Genomic DNA, 12,224 nt, shown 5'->3' with positions numbered 1-12,224 from the left:
TGGAGCACGGCCAAGGAATCACATCAACTCCGGATAACCAGAACAAGGGAAGTCATCCAAGTGTTTAATTCGGAACTGAATTAATTGGCTCTTTTGATTGTATTATGATTTGGTATTTTATTAATGTGGCCTGTTATTTATGAAAAATTAATAAAAAGTACTTTTTAAAAAAGCTGTCCTGGATTATGAACACGCCGCCGGCTCTTGCACAGCTTGCACGACCACGACCGTTTGCTATTGCATTTATTGCGTTTGCAAATTTCCGCTCGCATTTAACAGGCGAACGATCCTGTGAACAATCCCACGCGCGTCCATAACACGTTCGGCGATGAGAAACGCTTTGTGCAGTGCTCTATGAGAAAGAAACGAGATGGGTTTGTGTGTGAGAGACATGCTGAGTACCCACTTTTATTTATCAAAATAGAATCTTTTTAAAAAACAAAAAGCATCAGCTTCATCCACCTGATAAAGCGGACTGTGGTCCACCAAAGCCCATGCCATAATAAACCTCTTTCAATGCGCCACGAGGCCCTTCGTTTTTGCTGCAAAAGACTGAAACGGCCATCCCTGTGCAAATCTGAAAGCAATTACACATTTGAAAATTAGACAGGCAATATTGTACTAAGAACCTCCAAAAATGCAGAGCAGCCTGGATTATAGTGTGTGAAACAATACTGTCTGCTCTCTTTTGACTCAGTATATTCGCAGTCTCGCCTAGAGATGCCGGGAGGATTGAATCTGGGGCATTGCGCTCACATGCAAAGCAGGCGCACTACTATTTCCTAGGCGCTCTTAAACCTGGCTACGCACCCAGCCAATCTTCCATCATCAATGGGGCTTAATACTGATTTATCCGCATGGTTCTTTTAGGGATAATAGATGCCAGTAAAGTGCTACATAAAAGTAATATATCAGTAGTACAAACAGCGTATTTTTAATACAGGAATTTCACAGGTGGCAGAGAGCAGATTGCCATACTGGAACAAGTGAGCTTCAAGAGGAGACAGTTAACATGAATTAAATTCATCAAGAGGTTCAGTGCTGTCACTTTTGGGTTGGCTCACAAGTTTTTAGTAACGCTGCCAGGATTTATCAATAACAGCTTCTTGCGAACAGTCAGTGTTAATTAGTTATCACTGTTCTTTTCTGCATTTCATTTCTTTCTGAACTGCTTACAATTCCCTCCCAGTATTATACACACCTGCCTACTGGCTTATTAAATCTGAAAAAGACTGCATTCTTTGAAACTAGAGTTTAAAACTGGTTAAGTCTTTAAAATATACAAGACCCTTAGTTAATGAAGGGGAACATGCTAGTCTGTCAGTGAGAATGCTTTGCCTCAAAGTCTCACATTCAAGGGCAAACTCTCTTCCTGATGTTGAGGCTCTCATTAAATACAGTGGTGCCTCACAAGACGAAATTAATCCGTTCCGCGAGTCTCTTCGTCTAGCGGTTTTTTCGTCTTGCGAAGCAACCCTATTAGCGGCTTAGCGCTATTAGCGGTTTAGCGGCTATTAAAGGCTTAGCGGATTAGCGGCTAAAAGGCTATTAGCGGCTTAGAAAAAGGGGAGCGGAAAAAAATCGGAACACTCACAAGACGTTTTCGTCTTGCAAAGCAAGCCCATAGGGAAAATCGTCTTGCGAAGCAGCTCAAAAACGGAAAACCCTTTCGTCTAGCGGGTTTTCCGTCTTGCAAGGCATTCGTCTTGCGGGGCACCACTGTATCCGTATACACTAGGCAAATAAATGCGTTCTTTTCCCAGGCCTTAGGCTAATTAAACCATCTAGTCGTACTTTGAATCCCAAACACCTTGCGACTCAAAAACATTTTGGCTCCCGAACGCGCTCCTACAGCCAATTGGAAGCTGCGCCTTAGTTGTCATTTTCAGAAGTTGAACAGACTTCCCGAACAGATTCCATTCGACAACCAAGGTACGACTATAGCCTTTTAAACTGGGGGGGGGGGGTGTTTTTACTATGGTATTTTTGTTTTACAGTATATTGTAACCTGCTCTGTGATCTTTGGATGAAGGGTTTAGAAATTTGTTAGAACTCTGGCATTTCCAGATAGGGGTAGGAGACCCTGCATCTGAAATGCTGGAGATCCTGCAAATCAGCATAGGAAATATATTACTGAATAGCCATGTGGTCTGACTAGGGCATATGGCAGCTTCCTTATCTTCCTAGGACCCGAGATTTACCGTAGTTTTGAAAGAGGGGAGTTTGGACTTTATATCCCACCTGTTACTCCCCTTAAGGAATCTCAAAGCGGCCAACAATCTATTTTCCCTTCCTCCCCCACAACACTCTGAGGTGAGTGAGGCTGAGACTTCAGAGAAGTATGACTAGCCCAAGGTTAGCCAGCAGCTGCATGTGGAGGAGCGGGGAAGCGAACCCAGTTCACCATATCGCTCTTAACCACTACACCATGCTGGCTCTCTTCAAAGAACTGGTGGCAACTTCTAAGGAGTTTTTAAATGCAAAAAAAGGATGGGGAAGTAGGATTCCCTCTCAGATTACATGTACTGTATTGCATACTAACATCGAAACTGTGTGACCATTATTTAAATTGCTCAATTACTATCATGGTCAAAGGTCCTTTTTGGTGACCACTCAACATTAGGGTAAGGTGAGAGGACTTGACAGTTTGATTGGTCTCAATGAGAAAGAGAGCCTCTTGCCTCATAAAACCCAGACTATCGTTTTTATTATTCTTTAATATATTCTTTTATATAGAAAGAATGCAGCACTGAAAAAGCCACATCCCCAAATACCATATAATACTAGATAAGGGAGCAATAATGAAAGGGCAAGTACTCATGGAGTAAACTCCCCAGGCACTGATTATTTTCATAGGGTTTGCTTTTCCTGCTGACTAGCACTCATTTCCATTTCTACCTTAGATTCCTTTTACTGTCAAGGTCACTGGACTGTAGAAATCTAAAGACTGCTAAGACACAGCCTGCTCATTTACAAAAAAATAAAGCTCACGGGGATGGAGAGACTAAACACTATTCATACCTTTAGTTTTCCAAAGATCAGGCAAAGTTCTTGGATTCCATTTGAAAGCCCTAGTGTTTATGCCAGTGATTGTCATTATCATAACTAAGGCTAAGTAGACACACTGCATCACCCCATTGTGTTTATCAGCAGCAGACTAGACTGTGTTGGCTGCAACTGCCAAGTCGGTGTCAAAGCATGAGCAATGGACAAACAACCCTCCTAGTACTTAAAACTTTTGATTAATTGTTTGTTGTTTTAATGAAACAGCATTTTGTCTTCCTTAGTAGTAAAAACACCTTAGTTGCACAACTTAATTAAAATGCAAATGTTTTTTTTTAAAAAACACCCAAACAACCAGCCAACAATTTTCAGTAAACCTAGGGTATGTTTCAGTCTCTGTTCAGTGTTTTTCAAAGAAAAGGGATGACTTCCCTCCAAGCATACATAGATTAGGGACTACATATCAACATAAAAGATCACACTTGCTTCTATAATCAATAAAGTCTCTTCATTTTTTAAATGAAAACGTCGGTGATAGAATCATGTTGCAGTACAGCATGGAATACATTTCTCTAGCACACACTGTGTGGGTTTAACATGTTGCAATATTGCTCACAAGTACCTAATGGTATTCTTGAGCCTGATATAACCACCATGGTATTCTCAAAATGCTGAAGACAGCACTCACAGAAGATAAGCATTTTTATTTGAGTCATTCAACAAAGAATACAAATAAAAATTGTATAAACACAAGAACCACATTGGCATCATAACACAGATGACAAAAGGACAAAAAGTAAAAACCATAAAGAAAACTATTCGGCCGCTATGTACAGTTGGACACTGTTGTGTCATACACTAAAAGTCTTTTACAAAATAATCTCATGTCACGAAGACCACCCTCCAGTCAGTCCTGATGTTCTGCAAGATGGCTTTGCTGTAGAATCTACCTACAACCAAGACAAAAAACATTATGAGACTAGTGCAACATTTACAATCGTTTTTAAAAGGTCCATTTTCATGAACTGCTTTAAGTCCTCTATTTATTCCTCGCTTCACTGTTAAAGATCATATGCATCTCTGTTAACATGAAATATTTCTGATGACCCAATTGCACTTTACATGCCCAGGCGTCCCAGTTCAGCTCAAATGATGCGAGCTATGTCAAAGAACTGTAGAAACTCAGCAAGGAAGTTCTTGGTTTACTAGAAACCAAGCTGTAGAAGAGCCTTTCACGGCTTCAACTGCTAGCGGGAAAGAGAAAGTGGCAATACAAGGAAAATTATTGTTAGCCAAGTGATTAAATAGAAACTGCCATCTGCATATGATCTTTAATGTTTCCAGATTTAAAAGTTCGTTTAGGTTTGTAGAATTCACTAATAGCTATAAAAGAAAAAAGCAAGCATTAAATCTTAAAGAACGAACACTTAAAACGAGGTTCCACAATTGATATACAACACTAAACAGAAGACCAAAAATGATTAAGCTGTAAAGGCATTTATGCACTTTAACTCCTGTAAAAAACCATTTTAAGTTAAGACACTTAAATCTTCAAAGAAGATTTTAAAAAAGAAGCCAAAGTCTGAAGTTTTCCACTTTAATCTTTACGCTGGTACATGAAGTTGGAAGAGACCATACCACAGGACAGCGTTTTCTGGTGTATGCCTTGCGCTCTGCCTGCAACGTGCGACCCCCAGAGATAGACGTGGTCAGGGTGACACACGGCCTGCAATGAAGTTCCCGCTGGCGGGTACAAACAAGGTATAATGTCAGAGTTAGAAGACAACAATCTTGTTTTGCTTAAGTTGTACCCATTTCAGTACTTTACCTGTTGGTTAACACTTCTATTAAGTTTAATTATTCCTCTACACCACCTGGCACACAATGTAAGCAGAAAAACTCTTATGTTTCTCTGAAGTACTAAGGACGATGAACCACCTTTTACAGAGTTAAAGATCTATAGACACTTAAAAGTAAAGAGTTTTAAAAACACATTTCAAAACACGTTTTTTAAAAAAGTTTTTTTTAGAAAAAGGCTATCCAAGAAAAGTGGTTTATACTTGTTTGTCTATTGATCTTTAAATTAGATTAGACGTATGGGTGGTGACACTTTCACTCAATACACACCTGTTTCTTTCCAGGTTTTCCTTTAGTATGGCTGGTAGTTGTTTTGGTGATTACCGCCACCTCGGGATGCCTTTCCGTAAGTGCTTTGCTGTCCTGTTCAGGAGAGAAATTGCAGCTTCAAAGTCCATCTCAAAACCACAGGATACTCAAAAGATGCTGTACCAACTATTATCGGAATCGTTACAGATACTTACACAAACCTCTATCAGTTTCAGTACAGACTCCCACAACTCTTAGAAACTCCCACAACTAAAAATCCATAAAGAAATACGCAATACCCTCCTCTTCCTGCCCCATAGATGCCAGGATGAGAAAGACCATAAAACTACCCTAAATCTATAGTATGGAGGCAATGTTGAAAGAAAAGAGGCTTACCACTGTAGTCAGCGTATCCCTGTCCATAGCCATAACTTGGGTAGTTGTACCCAGAATAATCATATCCACCATAGCTGCTGTAACTCTGATCGCTGTAAGGACTGTTGTAACTTCCATATCCTTGATCATAATAGTTATTATACCCTTGGTTCCAGCTTTGACCTTGACCTAAAATAAAGTGATTATGACATGAAATCTTTAGCCTGCTTTTTTATGTTAGAGAAAAATTAAAAGCCGCAGTATTTAAAGCTTTTTTACTCTAATATTCAGCTACAAAGGCTCCCAAATTTTAAAAAAATGTAGAACAATCTCTGCCCTCAGTCTTACAATCTAGTATCACTCCAAGAACACCCCCTCACGTTGCAACTCCTGATTCAGATGGTTTCTGGAGACACATTTCAGCAGTTAAGATTTAAGGCACACTCACCCCTGCCACGTCCTCTGGAACCACCACGCCCACCAGATGAAGCGCCTCTGCCTCCCTTCTGTTGCTGCTGTTGCTGCCTATATACATCTTTGGGCTGTGCTACTTTTATCTCACACTAGATGAAAACAAAAGTGCAGAACTATAATACTACGTACACAAAGGACTTAACATTCTGAACTATCATCACTCTTGCATGCAAGAGAAGTTGGAAGTGACAAACACAAAGCAATACCTTTCCAGAACCAATTTGATGGTATCTGCTTTCCAACAATTTCTTTACCGGTTCTTCATCTGAGTATGTGATGAAACAGAAACCCCTTCTTTCATTTGTCTTCGTGTCCATGGGAAGCTCAATATTTTCTATCTGAAAACCACAGTTAAAAGCTGTAAAATCTAACCCAATGTCAGCTTTCACCAAACTAGTGCTTTCTGTTTGTTTTGATCTACAACTCCCATCAGTCCCAGCCGACACAGACTTCCTTCATCCTCTTGGCCCCTATTTTGCAATGTGTATATACTTTCACTCTTCCAGCTTCCAACCTTTACCATCCCATTTTTTCTTGCAAACCCTCATGCCTAAAAGTAAATCTCTAACTTCTACATGCTCTCAAATCCTTCCCCTGGACTCTGATCGAACTCAAGCTACATTTACTCACATTCATCCAATGCTCTTCCGTCATTCTTTTTAATATCCTCTTAGTTCTTCATTCACCCCTCTTACTTTTACCTCATTGATGCAATTCAGACTACAAATATTTTGAGACAAGGCTCATCTTTTTCCTTATGTTACTCTTAAGCACCAGATGCATTACAGTGTATTGACCAATAATTAATATTTTTAGGCAGCTTGCAAGAAAAGTCTTAACTGAATAGTGTAAAAATCCAAACCCATGCCCCTACTTCCATTGTAAATGCAACTCTCAAATTGTTCCTATTTGTTCCCACTGTAAGCTCTAAAAGTCAACGACCCCAAGAGAAAAGCTATCAAGCTACTGAAAGGTCACATCTGCACATAATAAGCCAGACTTTCTGGCCTATTTTGAATCAGCTTTACTGATCATAGCTTCTTGCAACAAACTCTGATCCCTAACTTATACATAATGAGATGTCAAAGCTCCCTCCTACATTAATCCTGTTTGTGCCAGGGGATCAATATAAAGGAGTGACCAGGGAACACTGCTCACTCAGAAGGTCTAGCTCACTGTTGTATGCAAATGCAGACAGTGTCATTCAAAACTACTATATTACAGTAAGCCCACAACTTTTGGGGATCGTGCCTAAAGCCAAAATTACAGTCAAAACACACTGGGTGCAATGGTGGATGAGATTGCCACATTCTTTTTACTGGATGCCCAACCCTTTTTAAATTTGGCCAAGCATGTAAAGCTGAATGCATACAAGTTAAATGTGCACAAGTTGCAGGCTTCTTGTACAATTTAGAACAAGCAATGTTTTACCAGTAAGTATGCCACAAAATACCCCTCAACTGTAGGCACAAAAAATGCTAGACAAAGACAACAACAAAGATTATACCTCTCCAAAGCCACCAAAATATTCCTTTATTTGCTCTTCAGATGTATCTGGACTCAGTCCACCAACAAACACTTTTTTGGGTGGCTCTTTCCCCTTTAAAGCTTTTGCCCTTTTGGGATCTATTAACTTGCCATCCAATTTGTGTTCCTTCAGTTCCAAAACCTAAAAATACACGAGTTCAAATTCAGACTCAGAAAATGAAAATACTTCATAAGTATTCAAAGATGCATTTAACACCAAGACTTACATACCTTCTCAACGCTGGCAGCATCTTTGAAAAGCACAAAGCCAAAGCCTCTAGACCTCCCTGTGACAGGATCTGTTTTAATTGTGCAGTCCACCACTTCTCCAAAGCGAGACAAATACTCCGTCAAATCTTTTTTGCTCGTATCCCAGCTTAGGCCTCCAATGAACATTTTACTGCAATGAAAGGACAGACATTTGATTAAATTATACCTTCCCAAAACATTATGCATTTAATGTATGTTTTGACTTTCAATTTGCAATGTAGCTAATAAATTTAAAGTAAGGCAATTACACTAACCAATACAAAACATTATTAAGCAAGACAGACAAATATGCTTGATTGCCCCAACTCATTTACCATGTCTCTATTGTATTCCACAAATTAGAAAAACTCAAACATGTCACACTTGATGTACAGTCACAAGTTAGTAAGGAAAATCCAAAACCTCATTTTTGCAGAGAGGGGGTCCTTCAGAACACTGCTCTACTGATTTGTCCTGCATATGTGATTCAAACTGTGAGCAAAGATGACTGTAAAGGTCCTTAATTTTTTATATATTAAAGTCCTATCTCTTATCCCTACCATGGGAACAGCTGGGCATAAAGTTCTCAATGCTGATCTACAATGTTATCTTTATTTTCCATTGTTTGGGGGAGAAAGCATTTTAATTTCAAAAAGCCCAAATACAAGAGTAGCCAAGTATAGGTCAACATTTTCATGAAGCGGAACACATTCTGTATCTATTCTGAGATTATGACAACTCTTGTAAGTTCTAATGCCTCTACACGACAGTAAATGTATATCTGGTTTAAAATACATGCCTATAGAACCCCTATTACACTTTCAGCTTAGTGTGAAGCTTATTTTGTTTAAATGGGACTTACTTCCAAGTAAAAGTATATGGAATGGAGGTTATTTGCAGGCAAACACAATCTATCCTGATTTAAGACTTTGCAACAGGAATGAAAGGTACATATTTGATTAACTGCTCATCCTATCTTGAGCTTAGAATGGAATCAGGACAGAAAGAATGAAATTAAGACACCCTTCCCTGGAAGCAGGAAACTTGCATAATAAGTAAGGACAACTATCAGCTTTGAATAGTCTTGCAACGATGAAATGCAGGCTAACATGAAAGTGCAGATAACTAACCATGCTCTCAATCTTAACAGCCCTGAAAGGTAGGTCAATGGGAATTTTATATTGTAGGTGGCTGGGATAAGGCCTTAGAGAACTGTGTGGACCTGCATGGCCAACACCCAGGAATACTGTAGTGGGAATTGCAATCCAGCATCATCAAAAGGATGGCACAACAAGAGGTTTGAAGAAGCTCTCAAGGCAAATCTTTAAATATGTAGTATAAAAACCAACAACTGAGAATCACTGGCCTGCGAGAGCTTCAACTGGAGAACAGCCTTTACCAAAGGCATCATGGCCTTTGAAGAAGCAGAACTCAGAAAAGGAGAAACACAAGGGAGAAATGTGCTAAGAGGAAGGCACAGTTTGGCAAATCCTTACTGTGATCTACTACCACCTGAAACCTCTGACCCCACTGTGGAAGGATGTATGGATCCAGAATTGGCATCCACAGTCACACCGTTAAGACCATATTCATGTAAGACAATCTTACTCGGATACGAGTGATCACCAAAGAAGACAACTACATCCAAGAGTCTCCATGCTGCACAATAATAATAATAATAATTTATTATTTTTAGCCAGGCAAAGTGCAGCAGTTAGGTTTGTTGGGAGTAAGGCAATGTTTCTCCAACTTGGGAGTTATAGTCCAACAACAGCTGGAAGACTCACCATCCCTGACCACTGGGTCCTGCTAGCTAGGGACGATGGGAGTTGTAGTTCAACAACATCCAGAGACCCAAGTTTAAGAAACACAGGACCGGGGCCTGGGAGGGTTCCAATCCCCACTCGGCAACTTGCTCTCTCACCCTAACCTACCTCACAGGGTTGTGGCGATTAAACTTAATGGGAAGGGCAAAAGGGACCACGAGCGCCTTACGGGGTGGGGGAGGATGGGACAAAAACTTAACATAAATAAGTGAAGCAAAACGCACTAGTGTAGCAATCCTGTGATGAGCGCAGCCTTGGCAGAGATCAAGTGCGCCCAGAATCCAGCAAGATGCCTTGAGAGCCTGACACACAACGAAGCCTACACTGGCCGGCAGCAGCTCTCCATGGCTGCAGAGCAGGTAAGTCTCTCCCTAGTCCCCCGCTTGGGATCGAACCTGGGACCTCCCCGCATTCAAAACAGGCGCCCCTTACTACTCTTGCCTGGTTCCCAGACTGCGCACGCGGCGGCGCCACTTTCCTTGATCCCGCCCACCGCGCTCGCCCATAGGCTGCCGCTTGCGTCACGGCGCCTTAACGGGCACATTGCCGGCTCCGCCCAGTTGGAAGAGGAGGCCGAGCGCGCGAGCGCGCGGGGGGCGGAGCGAAGGACACACAAAAGGGGCCCGGGGAGGCGGCGCTCGCGTGGGAACGGCCTAGTCACGTGGCCGAGCCGCCTCAGTCCCCCCCCTCCTTCCCGCCATTTACTTTTCCTACAGGACAAAATGGCGCCCTCGCTCTTTTCCTCCCCCTCCCCTCGCCACGCCGCGAGGCTGGTTTCCTCCACCTGCTCGTCCGCCCTTCGTACCCGTCATCTTGCTGGTTCTTGCTGGCGTTGATCTTGGAGCCCTCGGCGAAGTCGTCCCCGCCGGCGCCGGAGCCCGCGTTGTTGTTGTTGCTGCTGCCGTAGTCGGTGTTGTCCTCCATGGCCGAGAAGGGCCGAGAAGAAGCGCGCACAACACAGAGACACAGACAAGACGAGAGAAGGGACAAGCGAGCGAAGCCGAGCAGACTATTAAAATGGCGGCCGTAACAAGAGATCCGGGCAGAGCCTGCGCCGCGGTTATATACGGCCTCTCTCGCCCAATCGGCGCCGTCCGCAGGCGCAGGCGCGGAGAAGGAGGGCGGAGGGATTTTCTGTAGGAAAAGAGCTCTCCAGTGGCGGAAGGGCAATGGCGGAGGCGTGAGCCCGAGTGGGTTGGGCTATGTTAAGAGCCTTTCGGTTTCTTCCACCAGGGACTCCACACGTTTGCGTACAAAAGTACCCGTTTGCATTCAGTGGGTCTCGTTTCCCATTTATTATTATTATTATTATTATTATTATTATTATTATTATTATTATTATTATTATCATCATTTATTACCCGCCCTAAGCCTGCAATATTTTAAGCACAACATTTAAAAACGGTTCAAAGCAACAAAATAAGACGGGTCCTAAAAAGTAATAAGCTGCGGCTTGTAATGCTAAGTCTGTTTACTCAGAAGGCAATGATGGTGGATTCAGGGCTTAGTTGGTGTTAAGGGACCTGCATATGCCATTGCTTTTCATAAAGCAGATGAAGGGAAACATGGTTCCTGATCACGTGCAGAGTGCCTTTCTTTCATGAGTAAATACAGATGGGCAGTACACATGGGACATCCAGTAGGAAAGTGAGCCTTGCTTCTAGTTTTCACCCTCACCCCACATTCACAACTTCTGAAAGGACCTGCCTGCATGCAAAGTTTTTGTTTCTGTACTTGCCCCAAAATCAATTGTACGGCCTGCTTGTGTGGTTTGTGGCTTCTTTCGCAGTGCGGAAAAAGGGGGTCAGTGGTGGCTTTTAGTGGGCACAATGAAGCCCTCCCATGTTTGAGCCTGTATGGTCATGTAGCATAGCTGTCAACTGTCAACCTTCCCTTTTTTTGCACGAAATCCCCTTATTCCAGCGCCGTTTCCCGCTGCTTCCCACTGCTATCCCGGATTGTTAGATATCCCGTAGACTGTCCCCGGGACAGGTGAGGCTGCTGATCCCTTATTTTCGAGGCTGCTGATCCCTTATTTTCAAATCTGAAAGTTGACAGCTATGCATGTAGTGCAGGAAGAGTTCCCCAGAGGACATCCATACATATCATGATTTGGATGAGGTTTCTGTGAGGGCTGTATTCCTTTGTAGGAAACAGTGCAAATCAAGGCTGAGTATGATACATGACAACGGCTACATACACATCATGCATTTAAAGAACAGCCCCCCCCCAAAAAAAGAGAATATTGTGAACTGTAAGAAACTTGTTGCACAGCTATAATTCCCAGGACCCTTAACAAACTACAATTCCCATAATTATTGGTGGGGGAGGCATACTTTAAACGTATGGTATGTACACAGCCTTATATTTTTCATCCAGTACCCTACATGATTCCAGCCACACAAATGCTAAAGGTTTCTCCCAGTGCTTTTTATTCTTAAAAACAAAAATGTTTAGGTGTACTCTCATTTTGACTCAAGAAAATCACCATTTTATAGTTCGAATCGGGAAAAATAAATACAGTAAATGGACAAAAGGACAAAGATTCACAAAATGTTTAGGGGTAGGTGTAACCCAGCTCTCCCCCCCCCCCCGAAAAAAAGCACTGATTTCTCCACACATACTGTACATTGTTCTCTCCATTCAGGCAAGCAAGCTCTGTCG

General features: G+C 42.1%; 1 protein-coding gene across 5 annotated transcripts; it reads right to left on the bottom strand.

The window, feature by feature from the left end:
• Positions 1–3,687: 3,687 nt before the first annotated feature.
• HNRNPDL (heterogeneous nuclear ribonucleoprotein D like) lies at positions 3,688–10,606 on the bottom strand. 5 transcript variants are annotated; one of them, XR_014011380.1, is made up of 9 exons: positions 10,345–10,606; positions 7,717–7,885; positions 7,466–7,627; positions 6,165–6,296; positions 5,933–6,047; positions 5,506–5,673; positions 5,131–5,223; positions 4,642–4,746; positions 3,688–3,953 (listed from the first exon to the last, which is right to left on the bottom strand). XR_014011380.1 is itself a non-coding variant. In XM_081207324.1 (8 exons), exons 1-7 carry the CDS (start codon positions 10,482–10,484, stop codon positions 5,153–5,155), a joined length of 957 nt encoding a protein of 318 aa, XP_081063450.1. In that variant the 5' UTR covers positions 10,485–10,606; the 3' UTR covers positions 3,688–3,953; positions 5,131–5,152. The 5 variants fall into 5 exon arrangements, 3 of the variants coding, with proteins under 3 accessions (XP_081063450.1, XP_081063451.1, XP_081063452.1); XR_014011381.1 differs by having other exon boundaries at positions 3,688–3,949; XM_081207324.1 differs by lacking the exon at positions 4,642–4,746.
• Between the last annotated feature and the right edge of the window lie 1,618 nt (positions 10,607–12,224).

Source organism: Podarcis bocagei (genome assembly GCF_964188305.1).
Source record: "Podarcis bocagei genome assembly, chromosome: 9".
Classification (NCBI taxonomy): Eukaryota; Metazoa; Chordata; class Lepidosauria; order Squamata; family Lacertidae; genus Podarcis; species Podarcis bocagei.
The sequence above is the reverse complement of the archived record's forward strand: the minus strand, read 5'-3'. Positions and strand labels throughout refer to the sequence as shown.

Excerpts from the sequence above, each read along its gene's own strand:
- HNRNPDL (XM_081207324.1), bottom strand. The coding sequence starts at position 10,484 with ATGGAGGACAACACCGACTACGGCAGCAGCAACAACAACAACGCGGGC. Across the intron at positions 7,628-7,716 it reads ATGCTGCCAGCGTTGAGAAG|GTTTTGGAACTGAAGGAACA; the intron begins GTATGTAAGTCT and ends GTGTATTTTTAG. Across the intron at positions 6,297-7,465 it reads ATTTTGGTGGCTTTGGAGAG|ATAGAAAATATTGAGCTTCC; the intron begins GTATAATCTTTG and ends TGTGGTTTTCAG.